Here is an 18,257-nt window from a genome sequence, read left to right on the forward strand (position 1 = left end):
GGCATGGCTGTTTATTTATAAATACATGTGGTGGGCTGGGCTGTAGTTTGCTGACCCCTGGTCTATGTATATATGTACACACACACACACACGTAGCATACACACTATTATGTACCATGATTTAAAAAAAAAACTAAGACTCTACCTTGAGTATCATTTCATATTAGTACATATCAAGCTGCCTCATTCTCTTCTATGGCTGAATAGTGTTCTATTGTATACACATACCATAATTTATTGAACCAGTTCCTACTGGCAGGGGACACTTAGGTTGTTTTCCATCTTTGCTTTCACAAACAATGGTGCAGTAAGAATTCATAGAAATGTGCAGTGATAAGACACTGCTGTATTGTAGTGTCCACTACCAATAGGAACTGGTGAAAGAAATTATGGTACCTCTGTACAACCACGTGACAGGTTGCCTGGTATAAAATTACTGGATCAACATTCTTTTGGACTTTGTAGGCATCGCATCACTGTTAACTAACATTGAATGACGGTGTGGAGAAGTGTGAGGCCCACCTCATTTCCTTCCCTCTCTATGGTGGCTTGGTCTTTTCACCTAATGTTCAAAATAAAACTTCCATGACTTGGGCTCTTCTTTTCAGAGATCCCAGATATGTATTTATTTGATATCTTTTATGTTTCATATCTTTAATTTTCTCTTGAATCCTTTTCAACTCTATTTCCATTCTGTTTATTTTGATCTGTCCTTCAAATTCCTTACTGTCTCTCTGTAGTATTTTTCCTTTGTAGCCATTTTTGTTTTTGTGGTGTTTCCATTTTTCTCTTCCACTTTTCTTCTGTTCTGTTAGTTCTTCTCCTCTTGTCTCGTATCTTCATTGAAATCTTGTATCTCTGTATTGACCTCTTGTTTACAGAGTAATTGTTTGAGAAATATTTTAAATTCACAGTAGCATAGTTGGTTATAAATTTCATTTTCTATGGCAGACATATTTCTGTAGCAGAATATTTCTGGTGAGTGGTTTTTGTCTGCTACTGTTTTTACTGTTACTTCCCCCCTTTTCTTTTGTAGTGTGTCTCTGCTGGTTCTCTTTTAGTCTTTAAGGTAGGTAAATTTTTCCTGGAGCAGCTATTTGCTGGAGGTCCTTAATTAGGGGAAGGAACCAGAGCCATTTTCCAGGTGGCAGAAACTTCTCTTTATGACACAGGGTTGTGTGTTTACTTTTCCCAAACCAAGATCAGTCTTGCAGGGCCACTCCCAGTGCATGTCCCTCTCCCCAACCCTACCACACTTACAGGCTACTTCTCATACAAACAGATTATCTGTTTGGGTTCACACTCATGCCCTTCTTCTCTGACAAACTGGGCCCAGGGAAGCTCTGCTAGCAGCCACTCGCCTATTTATGGTGTTCCTTTGTGGAATGGGCATTTTGTCCATCAGAGTGGGTCACTCACTGTGGACCCCAGGGCTCTACCAGCTTGGCGTGCACTCTCCAGCTGTGGGCATCCTCTCTTCTGTCTTCCCTCTTGACTTTTACCGCCTTTGGAAGTTCTCCTCATATATAGTGGCTCAGCTTTGTTTAAGATGGAGTTGGCATTTGTTTCCAAGTATCCTAGTTGCTTTTATAGTAATTTTTAAAAGCAGAAGAAGGGATACAGTCTTCACTCTAACATCTTGGAACTAAAAGTATGTCCACCCTGGCATTTTTAAGAAGTCCTTAATGACTCAGTCATGGTCTATATTAGGCCCCCAGATAGTCTCAGGATGTGGGTCCTCAGTCATAACACTGCTTCTGTTTTCTTGAGGGGGGGGGATCCAGTCACGTCTCTGATCTTGACTGCACAGAGCCCCAAAAGACCAGTTTCTCCCTGGTTGATGCAAAACCATTGGTTTAAATGTCTCTACTCATTTGGCATGTGTGATATCCTAAGAATTTCAGGCCATTCATCATATCTCAGCAAAAGTTATTTGCCTGAACTGCTAGAGATTAAGGCTACGAGTAGATTTTTTTAAAAATTCACATAAAGAAGACATTTCCCTCTAAATTATACATTTACTCAGGCAAACATTTTCCGTTTTTGCTTAACAGATTTCGAGGAAAAGTATTTGGCCTAAACTATGATCCAGCTGGTTATCTAAGATTCTCTACCAATGAAGAAAAATGATACATCAGCAGATCTAGAAACAGGAAATCTTTTCTAGGACATTGTAATCAAGTCCTCAGGTGCAGTCCAACACAGAATGAACACACATGAAGAGGGTAGCATTAGTATGCTGAACCAGTGGGTGTCAGATAAAAGCAGTGGCAGAGAGAGTAGAAATGGGTTATAAAGGACAATGCAAGTACATCTCACCCTTATCAATGGTGCCTTGTCTCTAAGCTACACAGATTATCAGATGCCATCCAACTGGAGGGGATTTAAAAAACACTGACGACCCTCTGCTTTATTCTCTGTTGGCTCTCAGGGCCCACCCTCCACATCTGGAAGTCTTTCAAAACATGCTCTCTCATATGGACTAGTATACTAATACACATTAACTCATTTCTCCTCTTGCCTAAGTACTTAACTTTTCACTTTCCTGAAACTCTTAAGGTATTCTGATCAGGACTGTCAAGGAGCAGGGAAGCAGATATCATGAGATTTTTTTTTTAAGTCAAAACACATTCACGTTTTAACTACAAGACAAGGACACCATCAGGTACATCCAAGCCTGGAGTACAGTTGTGCATCGCTTAACAATGAGGATACGTTCTGAGAAACATGTTGTTAGGCGGTATGGTCATTTGGCAAACATCATAGAGTGTACTTCCACAACGCTAGATGGTATAGCCTACTACACACCCAGGCTCTATGGTACTAATCTTACAGGACCACCGTCATATATGTGGTCTGTTGACTGAAACATCGTCATGCGGTGCATGACTGTAATAATAACCACAACAGTAGCTAATACTTATGTAACCCTCTGTGCTGGGCACTCTGCCAAGAGCTTTACACATTCTTTGCATTTTCCAGTCATTTAAAACTCACATCAATTCTATGATCTAAGTACTAATATTTTCCCCACTTTTTAAAGATGGGAAACTGAAGCACAGAGTGATTAAGTAACTTGCCCAAGGTTACGTGGCCAGTTAATAAGCAGAGCTGAAATTTGAACCAGGCTGCTGGGTTTTGGAGTCCATGATCTTAACCACTATGCAGTAAGTTTGGTGAGCATCCTTAAGAGGACATGAAGCCTATATTTAGCTTTTATAATTTGAGTTATTTTTTCTATCTACCATAAAGCAAGTTCTGCAGGAGGCATTTGGCTCAGATTTCTGTCATTTAGCAGCTGTTACATGTAGCCACCAGCATGGTGTGCATAGCTTTCTTCATTGCTTACTTCTTAGGCCTCAAATTTCTTGCCACTTCCCCTCATCACTTTCACTGTATGATGATTGCTGATAAGCCACAGTCAATGGAAAAGCAAATGAGTTATTCATGGCCAAGTCATTTCAAGAGCAAAATTATTTTTTAAAAAGTGTCTTTCACACGTACCCCAAAGTCACCTATATTTAAAGTGGGATATAAATGCATTTTAGTATGCTTGCTATAATAATGGGTGGAGCCTCCAAAAGAAAACAGCTAGCGTCTGTGAAGGTCTTTAACTGGCTCTGCTTAGCAGGCATTGAATGAAATAATGAATGTAGTATGTATAGGGATAACCCTCGTGGCCTTCATAACATAGTAACTTATTAAAAATTATGAATTACAGAAGTTATAATTTAAACATTATGAAATTTATATAGGCACAGGGTGCTTTGGGAAACTAGAAAAGACACTGGAGTGAATGATGGTACATTTCATCATCTGGCTGGAGGATACAACCAAAATAGAGTAGGAATATCAATTATTTATTTTCACAATCATGCTGCATAACCACCAGGTGCAAAACCTCAGTAGCAGGCAGCAATAACTTTAGCTCATAAGTTTGTGAGGTTCAGCTGATCTGGGCTAGGCTTGATCTTGACTGGCTCACGCATGCATTTACAGTCCTCTCTGGGTCCTTTGGGTGGCTCTGTTGATCTTGGCTGGCCATGCTCACACGTCTAGCATTTGGCTGGCTGTGGCAAACATCCCACTGATGATCTTATGGCTGAGTCTAGAATCAGAGTAGGAGGGCACCACAAAGGTATGCAATAAAGTGCATGGATACCAGGGAAGGGTGACGACTACGGGACATGAATGCAATTATTTTGCCGTAGTAAGGAAGAATGAGGAGTTATCAGTTGTTTTGGACATGCTGAATTTGAGATACCAATGGGGCATCCAAATTTGATAAACATGACTAGAGCAGAAATTCTCAAAGTTGCCCTCAAGACCACTATACACATTTACAGAGTATTGATGATCCCAAAGAGCTTATGTTTAATGATATTTATTATAAATCTGAATTTTTAAATTTACTAATTTAGAATAACAAACCCATTATATGTTAACATAAGTAACATCTTTTATGAGAAAAACAAACAGTATTTTAAAAAACTAGTGAGCGGAATGGCATTGTTGTAAATTTTTTGCAAACCTCATTAATGTTTGGCTTAATAGAAGAAGTGGACTCCCAAATCTACTTCTGCATTCAGTCTCTTGTCAGATAACCGATCATGGATCCTCTGGAAAATGCCACTGAATGCTTGTAAGAAAATGAGTGAAAAAGGCAAATAACACCTTACTATTATGATAAGAATGCTTTTTTGACTTCCAGACTCCCTGAAAGGCACATACTTTGACAACCACACTTTGATAGTGTAGGAGCTCAGTGAAATATTGAGGTCCACTGAGAAGGGGGCTGAGAAAAAGGGAGCACATGAAGGAGACTGAGAAGGAACAGCCAGTGAAAGAACAGAAAAACATATGGCTTCTTGGGCAACCCAAGAGTTCATCTTAACTCATTAACTCCTTTCAATGGAGTTTAAATTATTTTTGAGTTAACATAATTTTCTCATTGGGAAGAATTACCAAACTCCTTGCTATTCTTTATACTATGCCAAATCTTCAATTAGGCCTAAATTTAGAGAATTCAGAATAGGTAAAAAAAAAAAAACAAAAAAACTCACATTTAAATTTAGAGTTTAGTCACTTAATAGCTCAAAGGTAAATCCTCAATATCACTGAGCAAAGACAGCTGCCACATTTCCCAATGGCAAGTAAAGTAACTCAACTTAAGAAAAAAATGCCCCAATACTCATCAGTCCCAACTAACCAAGGTCTGATTTTGAAAGCATTTACGATAATGAGTTCTTGCTGCTACAATGACATTAAGATACTCAACTGAAGCAAAGCACTTAATGAAATAAAATTAGTAACACTGATATCCACTTGAACGTATGCTACGGAGGGCAGGGGTTCTGTCTCGTTCACTGACAAAGCCCACGTGCCTACAACAGTAACATGAACATCAGTAAACATCTGCTGAAAGATGACCCAAGCAGATTTTCTCACCACTATCAAAACAAGAGTCTAGGAACACAGACATACTTGTAACTTAATGTCATGTTGCAAATTTTATATTGGAATATCTAAGTTTTAGATAGTTATGTTTACAGCTTCTCCTCATGAAATAAAATTAGTTAAGAGTCAATGTAAGGTCCAAGGTAATACTTAATGAAAAAACTCAATGGTCAAAAGAAGAAATACTTAGTTTCAAGTATTTGCTCTATGTACCCATTTAGATGTTTTAATGAATCATGACTAGAAAACATGAAAACAGATATTTGATCATGACCTTGGGTAATAGTCACCCATTTGTTCACCTGCTTTCCCTCAAATATTGGGCACAGGTGAGAATGTAATGCTCTGGTGTTTGGGGAACAGCTAATTACTTGCTTTGTACATGAGCAGTCAGTGAACCATTACGTAAATGTGGGGTCTAACACATCACAGCTCCAAAAGGATGAATTTACTACTGACACCGCCTTACTGTGAAATACAGCAGATGAATATTTTACAATAAAAACCTAGTTATGCTGTTTCATTTCAGCTATGTCAGTGAAAGAAATTGATTATTGTAAATGATGTTTATGTATGACAACGGATACAAAACAAAATTGAGTAGAGTTGAATTTTAGCACTACATTTTAAAGGTATCCACCAAACAAACCCAAAGCTTATTTTATTTCAAGCGGGAGTCAGCAATGTCATGAAAAAAGTCATGTTACATTGATTAGCAAGGTCGGTAACAAACATAAAGACCACCCTCAACACTTAGAACATTTCACAAGACTTCTAATTGGTTTTTCAAAAAGTAGTTAATATTTGAAGGTACAGTTTATAAACAAAACAGTCATAGCTTGATTTTTTTTTTTTGAGGAAGATTAGCCCTGAGCTAACATCAGTGCCCATCTTCCTCTACTTTATATATGGGACACCTGCCACAGTATGGCTTGCCAAGTGGTGCCATATCAACATCCGGGATCTGAACTGGTGAACCCTGGGCTGCCGAAGCAGAAGGTGTGAACTTAACCACTGCACCACTGGGTCAGCCCCCATTGCTTGACTTTTCTACCAATAGGAAAATGCTAATTTTCTTTCAAACCACTTCCTGGACTGGGGGATTTTAGGGTCAAATCTAGCTGACACACAACCTCTGTCATAACCATCACACAGTTTGCACTTAGCCTGTACCTGCGATGCAACTGCCACTGACTAATAAAAGAAATAGTTTCTTCAGAATCTTTTTTTTTTCCTTTTGCTGAGGCAAACTTGCCCTGAGCTAACATCTGCTACCAATCTTCCTCTTTTCATATGTGAGCTGCTGCCACAGCATGGCCCCTGACAAGTGGTGTAGATCTGTGCCTGGGAACTGAACCCATGCTGCCAAAGTGGAGTGTGCTGAATTTAACCACTAGGCCACTGGGGCTGGCCCCTAACTTTCTATTTTAGCTGAGGATTCTACTCATTTACAGATGGCCTGTAGTCTCTCCTTCTCCCATGCCTTCTGTCACTTGCTATTCAGTTTACTGCCAGTTTTTCCTCCTCCAATATGAATCATTCTTATAATCTTTAAATGGACCTCAATCTCCATTCACTTTATGCCTGCATATTTCTCTATAACCTGATATTTTCCAAAAGTCAAAACTTAGCAAATGCGTCAATTAGGGTTAGGTTTAAATTTTTTTCTCTAAGATTAATCATTTATTCAAAGGGTTTTTATTAAAAATTATATCTAAGTAAATAAAAATGTGACATCCATAAGTATGCTTCACTGTGGTTCATTAATAACAATTTAGGCATATCCAACTTTTTAATATCAACTGAGGCATTACATCATCTTTAAGCCAAAAATGATTATCTTCCCAGCAGACATAAACAGAACATAATAGATGGTGTTATTTTTTTGACAGTGTTGAGAGATGGAAAACAGAAGTTAAATTAGAAAAGGCCAGCAAAGAGCACAAAGGTGACCGGGCTATGACACAACTTTGAGTGAGACCCATCCAGTGCTATTTGGCCTAAAAAAAATAAAGCCAATAAAGGAAATGGGAGATGAATCACAGTAATTATTCACTAAGAGTTAAACTTAGTGCATATACCTTCATTACACTCTATTTCAGGTACCTGTATAACTGTAAAGATGTTATATTACGAAGAAATACAGCTGGAAGTCTGGGCTTCTGCATTGTAGGAGGTTACGAAGAATATAATGGGAACAAACCTTTCTTTATCAAATCCGTTGTTGAAGGAACACCAGCATACAATGATGGAAGAATTAGGTAATAATAATGACTACTAACAAAACTTATATTCAAATATTTTGTTTTATACATGCAAAAGCTTGGCCCCATCTGAAATAAGGCATGTATTTATTATACTTTTTTTATTGGTAAGAAATTAAAAACAGTCATGTAGCATCCAATTTCTAAGAAATCCAAAATGAATTAGTTACTCTAGGTCCTATACAGCAACTTCCTATACATTTAGCATCCCTTCTAACACAAGTTGAATGGAAAGAGTTTGCAGAATTTGAGTAGGGGGAAAAATACCTTAATTAGAAGTAATATAATTAAAATTGACAGATGTGGCAAAAATTAGGACCACCATATAAACCTACATTAACTTTAGCTATGGATCAAAATGTTAATATACCTTGTTTTATTTTTTTCAGATGTGGTGATATTCTTCTTGCTGTCAATGGCAGAAGTACATCAGGCATGATACATGCTTGCTTGGCAAAGATGCTGAAAGAACTTAAAGGAAAAATTACTCTCACAATTGTTTCTTGGCCTGGCACTTTTTTGTAGAATCAATGATGGGTCATAGAAAAACGAGAAATCACAAATAAGCTAAGTTGAAACAACGTATTTATCTTGTCAATTTTTGTATTTAAAGGATACACTGTAAAAAATGTAAACTTTAATTGTCAGGAAAAGTATGATCTAAAGAAAGCCAATGACACCTCAGAAAATATAACTCTCAAAACATAAACATTACTAATAGTGTTTATTTAGTGTGGAGGATTTCTCATTACTCCACAACTTTAAGTTTATATTTTTTTATTCAGTAAAAAGCTCTTAAATTGCTGAAATGGTTTGTATGCCCCCCACTGGCTTTAAATCCTACAATTAAATTAAACATTTGGTATATGCTGAGGTCTGCAAAGGGTACACTATACAACCAGAGGATTTTAAATGTACATTGCTGGAAAATGTTCGTTTCATCAAATGAGAAATAAATATTTTTGAAAAATTATAGTCGTCTTTTAGTATGTGATACTAAGTTCATTTCTATTATCACTATTTAAAAGATCCTAGTAATCCATTCTTTCAAAACCACATTGTTACCATTGCTGACAAATACCTCTTAAGGGTTATCCCTAAAAACGCTCAGAGAATTTTAAACTTGTATTTTCTTGGATTTAATAGGAAATGACTATTCTAAAGCTTTTGTCATTTATTTTTATTCACAATACAGCCAGTAACTGTATAAAAACTTCACCTGCTGCTCAACCAATAAGCCTTGGAAAAAGTATCAAGAAAGGCCAAACCAGCTTGACCCTGGCTCACAGATGGCCATGAGGCAATTCAAATCTGTCACAGTGACAAGTGTTTGTGTGCCTGCTGGAAACTACACTTAGGGAAAGTTATTTCACAGAGGCCACCCAAATGCCTTTAGATTTTAGTAATTTGGATATAAAAGTTCCCCATTTAGTTTCACGATGAACCCAAATTTAGAACACCGAAAACCTATCAAAGTTGTGATATCAAAAACCGTATACAAGTTCTTTAATATGCTAAGCAACAGTGCCACAGCAGTAATAAAAAACTAGTTTTAATCTCAAGACTCAGAGGTGCCTTTTGCAGTGCAACCTCTTAAGAGACTAGTACTTGATTAACTCAAGAAAACTATGGCCAAGGTGGAACCTTGACCTTTATCAGATACCATGTATGTACACAGCTAAACAAAGCTCTTTAAATTCCCTGCTGAGTGATTCATTCACATTACGTTCTCAGATATAAAGTCATTGCCGTCTTTTATTTTTTTAAATATTACAAAAACAGATTTTTAACTTAACATGAAAAATTCACTTTTATTTTGAAAAAAAAGTTAACTTGTCATACTAACAGAACAAGATTAAAGGTAAATTTCTTAGACATTATCCAGAAAAATAACAAGATTTATAGTATCTATTTCTGGCACTAATATACACAAAAGGCCATAACCATGCCTATTCTGCAGGTGTAGCTTCGGTGCTCTCCTGTTCAGGGGCAGGCTCACTGCCAGCTTCTTTTCCTTCTTTGCTTCTTTTAGATTTTTTGTGCTTGTGTCTCCTGTGACTGTCTCCCTCTTCACTTTCATGGCGACGCCTACTATTACTGAAGAAAGAGAAAAGTGTATTCTTAAGTTCACAGGTAGTGACAAAAAACAACTCACTCTAAGTAAATTCTCACTAGAACACTGGGTTTTAAATAATCCATACTTCTTCTCAAACACATTTTGGAGAGTAATCAGTTTTTCAATGTGACTTTTATACCAAGACTGTACTTACATTATAGGCTCACATTCACTGCTATTACCCTAGATTCCCAGGGCCCATAAACTTTATTCTGAAAGACTAATTACAAATTATAAACTGAAGCACTAAATCAAAACAGAAAATCCTCTCTAGGGTTGATTTTAGGCAAACATTAGGCATTAAAATTTAATACTTTTTTTTTTAGACTACAAGGCCCTGAATTTTCTTTGATTACACTGAACACTGCTTTGTTTAATAATATTTACTATTAAAGACTGGTTCATATGCCAAATACCCCGTCTCTCAACAAGATAATGTTATAAGTCTAATTCTCTCATATTACTTTTTATTCCATGTTTTAATTTTGGTTTATGAGTATTAAATGTAGTTTTGTTAGATTTAAAAATCTTTGTTGAGGCATATAAGGAACCATTTCAACAGATTATTCTTAATCTTCTGATTAGGAACACACATGCTCTACTGGTTATTTGGAAATGTTTGCTTTTACTTCCTGATGTCAAGTCATTTCTCTCTTAGCTTCAAAGTATTAAAGAGCAAACCTTCGAGATGACTTGTGTCTCGTCTCCTCTTTCTCTCTGTGTCGTCTTTCTCTGTGTCGTTCTTCTTTCTCTCGACTTGCTCTGTGACGCTCATAGCCTCTTTCTGCATACTCCCTATATCTGTATCGTTCTTCATCACTGAATGGGAATAGAAACAACTTTTTATGACAACTAGACTGTTAATTGTGAATGACTTCAAACTATAAAACAAGAGTTGTGATCTGAGCCCAAACCAGAAGCCCCCATGTTAGGATCTTACACAAAATAGATACGAAATAAACATTTGTTGAATGGAGAGGAAAATAATACTATTCCCAAATTAGTACCAGATCTAAAACAAGATAGAAAATATCTAATTACACATCATGTTAAAGGATCAATTTTGTTCTATGCTTTTCACAGTTACTATAGGGTAGAAATTTTATATAACAATGCTGTTTTTCTTCAAAATTGGGAGCTGTAACTGATTTAAATTTTAATCAGCAGCTGCATTTTCTTTTACTCCTTTTAGAATTAAAAGCATGTTTGTATATCCCAGATTTCCAACCAAAATTCTTATATTATTTGTAAAATCCTGCACACATAGTTAAGATTCTAAACATATATTAAAAATATTTGGCTCACAATGGCTACACAGTGGAAAGTAGGTGAAGGTTCTTAAGTTTTTCAATCACATAAAGAGTACACTTATCTAATGAAGAGGTATAAACACGAAAAGAGGAACATCAAAGCAACTTCTACAATATTCAACAAAATGCAGGCAGAATATTGCCTGTGGACATACTTGCATTCTGACATCCCAATTACTTAATACTATCGATGTGTATGTGTGTGTGTGTGTGTGTTGTTGGGGGTGAGGGGAGAGAGGGTGGGGAGGGGATTCACATGGCTAATAACTTCAAATGCATAAACTTAAGCTGCACTTCCATTTTCTGATTTTGGATAGAACAGACTAGTGAAACTGGGACGGGTGGCTAGTTAAAGAATAGTTTTTCTCTACCTCCATAGACCTGTTTCTCTTTTCATGTCCCTTCACTGACATTCTTCTCTCTCCTTTCTTTTTGCAGTGAGGATGACTGGCCCTGAGCTAACATCTGTTGTCAATCTTCCTCTTTTTGCTTGAGGAATACTGTCCCTGAGCTAACACTTGTGCCAATCTTCCTCTATTCTGTATGTAGGACACCACCACAGCATGGCTTGATGAACAGTGCATAAGTCTGTGCCTGGGATCTGAAGCCACAAGCCCCAGGCTGCCGAAGCAGAGTGCGCAAACTTAACCACTATGCCACTGGGCCAGCCCCTCCATATTTCTCTTAATCCTTCAAGTTTATTTTTTTTCTTTTTTGTTCAGCATAGAAGTCAATGCTTTCTACAAGCTAATATCAGTCAACTCTCTCACTAAGGATGAATAAAAATATCTTTTTAGAGCACTGTGTGCTGAAGAGCTTTGGTTTCTAGAAATATGTTTAATACAAATTATTAAATTAGTAATTTGTATGAAGCATCAAGATGTTAAGGAATCTGAGTGAGAATAATACGAAATAGAATCAGGTAAAAGTATAAGCCATATAAAAGAACAAATCAACCTAACTGTGGTCTCCTAGCAAAAGTAATGATTCAGTACTGCTATGCCTAATGCCAAGTCATATTGTTGATCAAGTTATTATTGCCTGATACATTTTTTAAATGTTTTACTAAAAAAAGAAAATGTTTTAACATATACATATGTATACACACATACCTCTATGTTTGTATATCCATGTGTGTGTATACAAACACAATTTTTTTCTAACCATAAATATGTACGTTGTATTTAGGAGGTGGAAGGACGTCAGCTGAAAGGCATGTGCCGTGACAGGCAGTGTAGAGCAGTGGGAAGAGTACCGGCAGAGTAGGCCCAGGATCACATCGTGATTCCGCTACTTACTAACTGTGACCCAAATTAAGTTACTTAACCTCTCTAAACCTCAGTTCGCTCATTTGTAACCTTGGCAATGATCTTTTTCAGGGTTGTTGTAGAACTGGCAATAACATTTATGAAGTGCTTGGTACAAGAGTAGGCCCTCAATGAACGGCAGCTAACATGCAGGCTTACCATCTTCATTAAATTTAATACTAAATTTTTCAGAAGCAGAACCATTTTTGTAAAGATGACAGACCCTGCAATAATGTGTCTGAAGTAGAATAAACTAGCACCAACCATGACAAATGAATGTTGTCATTAATTATCCTTTTAAAAAATGAGGCTCTCTGTAATGATTCCAACTGGATTTATATAAAAATAACTAAGGTCAATTATATCGCATAAATTGTCATTTGTAACCCTCTCTTTTCCCTCTCACCCTAATACCAACTGTTATTAGCTTTGAGGCTTTTAAGATTCTGAAGGCAGCCAGATGATGGGAACCTTACTACAGATGGTAGACAATTTGGTGTCATACACAAAATATAAAGACCCCTTCTTCCATCCCCTTCGCTGATAAGCAGCTGCAGCTGAAGGGTTTCTCTGGCCCTGGAAATCATTAGAGTTCATTTCAAGTACCCTAGAATGACCAGCCTTCTTTCTGGCCCATAATTAAGTGGCCTAAAAAAGAGACGTTGAAACTGGTCTGTAATTTTCAAAACAATAACTGTAATTTGTAACACAACACATACTACATGCCATATTGCTAAAATGTCAGTCTTCAGAAAATAATGGGCTTTACTTGGATTTTCCAGAGAACACTTTATTCCTGGGCTAATTCAGAATGCCTCTCTGACCTTGAATTTTTAGTTAAATTTAGGTAAACACTGACTCCTGATGTCCTACAGCTTAGCAACCTAAAAATCAATTGTGGTTTAACCACTTACTTTTAACCATTACTTTTTAACCATTTACTTTCAGTTTCAATAAAAATTAAGTAGCATTTGTGCATGTGTGTTTGAAATTGAAGAGTTAGAGAACTTAGCCTCAAGTATTCCATAAGCATTGTATTATTTATGCAAAGAAAATTTACGAACTCTAGCAAAGAATTTCTTTTAATCTTCTTTCCTATCAAGTTTTGCACTGAGCTCCTTAACTTGTGAACACATACATTCTGGAGATAGCAATGCTATCTCAAATATGTTCATTTTAACTACATTAGCAACAATTCAACCTTCCGGGAAGTAATGCCTTTGAGCTTAACAGAATCATGCACTTATGTGGGTAAAGTTAACAGCACATGTCCCACCACATAAAGAGAAACACACTCACGAATATACACAAACACCTATGTATGTATCGTATCTTTACTTATTTAGTCAATAAAATGTTACCAGGTGCCTACAATGTATAAGTGATATTATTAGGAGCTACAGGGAGGAAAAAGATTAATAAATTCTATTCAGTTTCTCCTTGCCCTTTTTTTTTAGGTAAAGTTTTAAACTACTAACCAGTCTTAGTCACCTTGATAATATTAATATGGTTAATCTGTAAGGATACCATATGAATAACTCTGTATCCTCAGCACACAGCTTTGTGCCTGGCACATAACAGGGACTCAGAAAATGTCAGTTACATGAATGAAAGTATAAATTTCGTTCCCCTGCCAAAAAGAAGAAAAAAAATCAAGTGCATAGAGTAATATGGAAAATGAAAAGTAACAGGATTTTTAAACTACTTAATTTCAAAACTAGAAAGGATTTTAAGTAATATCTCAACTACGTTTCCAGTAGACAGTATGGCTTGCACCATTGCCTTAATTTCTCTATGCTTCCATTTCCTCATCTGACAAGTCAAAATTCAGACCAGATAATTCCTAAGGACCTTTTTGGATTAAGAAGTCTATGATCATAAGACCACATCCAACAAAACAAATGCTGCCTGAATCAAGCATATGCTCACATCCTGAATTGATATACTGCTTCACCTCATCCAGCAAAATCAGAGAACTATGTACTTTAGGTTTATTTATCTCATCCATAAAAACAGCTGGGATGAAAAAAAGTTATCTTTAACTTATTTCATGCCACAATGTGATGTTACCTAGACCGATATGTTAATAAGAAAGATGCCCAAATTAACTCCTTGATAGTGATAAAGGTTGATTTTTATTCATTTCAAAACTTGTCTAGTTAACAGTTTCACTGAGTTTTCAAAAGTGTTTTTCTCTATTGTATTCACGTTCCTCCCGAAATGTGTAAATCATTTTATTCACTGACACACTGATTATGTGCCAAGCATTACTGTACAAAGTGCTGCAGAAATGAAAAGAAATGAAAAATGGTGGCCAATGCCCTTAAAGAGGCTACTAAGAAAGGTATGCTTTAAAGAAAATACTTAAAGTGCTTATTAGGGAACATGTGGAAGAAATAATTTTTCCTTTCAGGTTCAGAGGCACTCACAGAAGACAGATGTGAGCTGGACCTTGAAGAATGAATAGCAGTTTGTGAGGTAGAGAGGAGAACAACATGAACAAAGATGTACAAAACTATGAGAGATTACCAGAAAAACAACCATTCAGTGTAGCTAGAACATGTGGTATACTGGCGTGGGAGAGAACCGGGGTTAAAATGTAGAAAGACACACTGACTTATGTATTGTGGATCATAAGAAGAATTTTGAATTTATTCTTTAAGCCAGCAGTACATGCCAGTACCACATGAATGTATGAATTCTTTCCAATGGCACCGAAAGTTTTAGGGAATCAATTTCCAAATCCTCAACTTTCTTTTTTATTCTCTCCTAAATCTCAACTGTCTCATGATACACCTGCAGGGAAAAACATCGTGCTACTTCTCCAGCTAACCTCTCCTTTCACAATCACCCTCCCTGTCCTTTACAAAAAAAGAAAACAAAACAAAGGCTTTCCTTTCACCAGTTTTACTATGTCTCAGGGTGTAAAAATCATCATGGCATCAAAAAGATCTAATGTAAAATACTAGTGTCAGTGAGACCTATTTTATTCAAGGAACCATAAAGCTTCTGTAGGGCTTTAGGTCTTCCTGTCTTATAGATCCTTCTGTTAAGGACAAAGTATAGAGTAAGAAACGGAGTATTCGGGCCTGTGTCCTGGGATGTCCTAACTTCAGATATACTGTAGAGTAGTGTGGTGGGAGTCATAACAATTTTCCCTGAACAATTCAAAACAAAAACAAAAACTCTTTCTGAAGGAAAGCAAAACAAAGTGCTGGGAGGCAGCACCTTATTTTGAGCTCTGTGACTATTTTGTTTATCTTAGACTTAGATAGGGAATATGGATTAATTCATTTAACTGAATAGAAAAATGAGGTCAGACTTTTAAAACTAAAGACTAATGACTAAATGTCCTGGGTGAACTGTGTCTCCCAAAAAGATATGTTCAAGCCCTAACCTCTGTACCTGTGAATGTAACCTTATTTGGAAACAGGGTCTTTGCAGATATAATTGAGTGAAAATGAGGTCATAGCGGATTTGGCTGTGCCCTAATTCAATGACTGATATTCTTCTAAGAAGAGGGATATTTGGACACAGACACAGAGAGAAGAATGTCATGTGAAGACAGGGACACAGACTGGAGTGATGCATCTACCAACCAAGGAACACCAAGAATTGCTAGCAACCACCAGAAGCTATGAGAGAGGCATGGAACAAAGTCTCCCTCGAAGCCAAAAACACCTAACCCTGCTGACACCTTGATATCAGACTTCTGGCCTCCAGAACTGTGAGAGGAAATTTCCATTGTTCTAGGTTCCCAGTCTGTGGTGCTCTGTTATGGCACCCCTAGGAAACAATAACGCTAAGTACCAAAGACTTTTACAAATCAGGTGGTTTCCAATTCTCTGCTTTCAAGAAAATTGAGTCATTAACTGACCCTTAAAAATAACTTTTGATGATAGGTTAACTATGTAATTTTGGCTTATCATTAAATCTAAAGGGGCTCAAATAATTGAGTAACAGAACCACACAAAATTGCATCCATTGTCATTTATACAGTTTATGTGAACGGGTTTCTCAATACTCACATCTACATATTTAAGAAAAAAGAAATATAAATATATATATATATAAAATTAATGCCAAAGGCTGTTTTTTCCTAACAATAGTAATATTCATTCATGGATATTAATTAGGGATGGGCAGAAGCTCCTCCATCACACTAAGGGATGTAGTTCCTTTAAATTATTTTCAGAATTTGCATGTATTTATATATAAAAACAAATTAATGATATCTAAAATTAGAAAAAAGTTTTTAAAATCCTTAAGAATCGTATGGTCCTAATTTTTTTTTAGACATTTTAAGTTACATATATAGATATGTTGCAGGAAAAGTTGATAGGATGATCAGTAAAAACTTTCAAGAATAAAAACATTTTATATTAGAATAAAATTTCTTGAGGGAAGTAGATCAGAAATAAGAATTCAAGCACAGAAAGAAATGTAAAATTTCAAACTGTTAAAGAGAACCTGTTCATGTATTTTCAAAAAACGGATGATGTGGGGGCCAGCCCCGTGGCCAAGTGGTTAAGTTCGTGCGCTCCGCTTTGGCGGCCCAGGGTTTCACTGGTTCAAATCCTGGGTGTGGTGCGGACGTGGCACTGCTCACCAAGCCATGCTGAGGCGGCATCCCACATACCACAACTAGAAGGACTCACAACTAAAAATATACAACTATGTACCAGGGGGCTTTGGGGAGAAAAAGGAAAAATAAAATCTTTTTTAAAAAAAAAAAAAAGATGATGTTTAGCAAATCAGTATAATGTTCTTAACTCACTGGATATATTTAAAAGAGTGATGATAACTTTACTTTAAAATTTTAACATTTATAATACACTGGAAATTATATTGCCAACTATTTAAACTTAAGATGAAAAATTTTAGACGGCAAGATAAAAATATGTGAGGTGGTACAAAGTTTTCAAAATTCTTTTAAGGGAAAAGTGAACAACAAATTTGAAGACTATTGCTTTAGGTAACGAGAAGCCCCCACGAACCAAACAGCCTTGCCACTTTTAAAATGGCTATCTTAACTACTCTTCAAGCAATCCTTTCCCAACTGAACTGGATTTTCCATCCTTGCACCAGATGTAAATTCTAAAGTGCATGTGAAACAAATGTGTACAAATTCCTGCACACTCAACAAACCTGTTGAAAACACTTGGCGTAGGGCTATGATCACGCTCCCTCTCCCTCTCTCTGGTACGTTCTCTTTCTCTGTCCCGATCACGGTCTCGCTCTCGGTCTCTGTCTCTATCTCTATCTCGGTCTTTCTCTCTTCTTGCATAATAGTCCCATTGCTTGCTGGTGTCCACAAGACTAGGCCATGAAGGAGCAGAACCAGGAAGGTGGGGAAAGGCAACTAAAGAAAGAAAGTAAATAATTAAAAACAAAAGTTATGATACTTAAAAAACAAAAGAAAAAGACAAAAAAAGTACTGAAACATAAGACAAAACTCCCACTAATTTCATTAGATTATAATGGAAACTTATTTTATAAATAGAAAGGAGAAATAACACATGGTGAAACCCACAGTTTGGGGGGCTATCCAGAAACAAACCTTAAAGATCTAACACACAAAGATTCTTCTTTTTGCAAGGTAAACATGAACTAGAATTAGATACACCACAAACTTCTCAATATCAAAAATGTAAACCAGAATACATTAGGACATCTTCAAAGTGTTGAAAGTAATGGTCAACCTAAAAATGTGTATTCAACAACATGGTATTTCAAGAGTAAGAATAAAACAAAGGCATTCAAAGATAACAAAAATAAGCAAAAGTTATAACCAACAGACTTA

At 36.5% G+C, this 18,257-nt stretch overlaps 2 protein-coding genes across 44 annotated transcripts in view; one reads left to right on the top strand and one right to left on the bottom strand.

Moving 5' to 3' along the window:
• LNX1 (ligand of numb-protein X 1) overlaps positions 1-8,694 on the top strand; it is a 175,792-nt gene extending 167,098 nt beyond the window's left edge. For all 5 annotated transcript variants that reach the window (XM_070505876.1, XM_070505874.1, XM_070505873.1 and 2 more), the window contains 2 exons: positions 7,560-7,718; positions 8,111-8,694. In XM_070505876.1, the coding sequence (XP_070361977.1) occupies positions 7,560-7,718; positions 8,111-8,246 (295 nt within the window). In that variant the 3' untranslated portion in view covers positions 8,247-8,694. The remainder of the gene's footprint in view (positions 1-7,559; positions 7,719-8,110) is intronic.
• Positions 6,359-18,257, bottom strand: part of FIP1L1 (factor interacting with PAPOLA and CPSF1) — a 75,436-nt gene continuing 63,537 nt past the window's right edge. For 32 of the 39 annotated variants that reach the window (XM_014853506.3, XM_014853508.3, XM_044765990.2 and 29 more), the window contains 3 exons: positions 17,603-17,816; positions 10,519-10,656; positions 6,359-9,818 (listed from right to left, as the gene is read on the bottom strand). In XM_014853506.3, the coding sequence (XP_014708992.1) occupies positions 9,671-9,818; positions 10,519-10,656; positions 17,603-17,816 (500 nt within the window). In that variant the 3' untranslated portion in view covers positions 6,359-9,670. The remainder of the gene's footprint in view (positions 9,819-10,518; positions 10,657-17,602; positions 17,817-18,257) is intronic. The other 7 variants (XM_044765979.2, XM_044765994.2, XM_044765993.2 and 4 more) reach the window with 2 other exon arrangements.

The sequence above is a fragment of the Equus asinus genome, chromosome 3 (genome assembly GCF_041296235.1).
Source record: "Equus asinus isolate D_3611 breed Donkey chromosome 3, EquAss-T2T_v2, whole genome shotgun sequence".
Taxonomy (NCBI): Eukaryota; Metazoa; Chordata; class Mammalia; order Perissodactyla; family Equidae; genus Equus; species Equus asinus.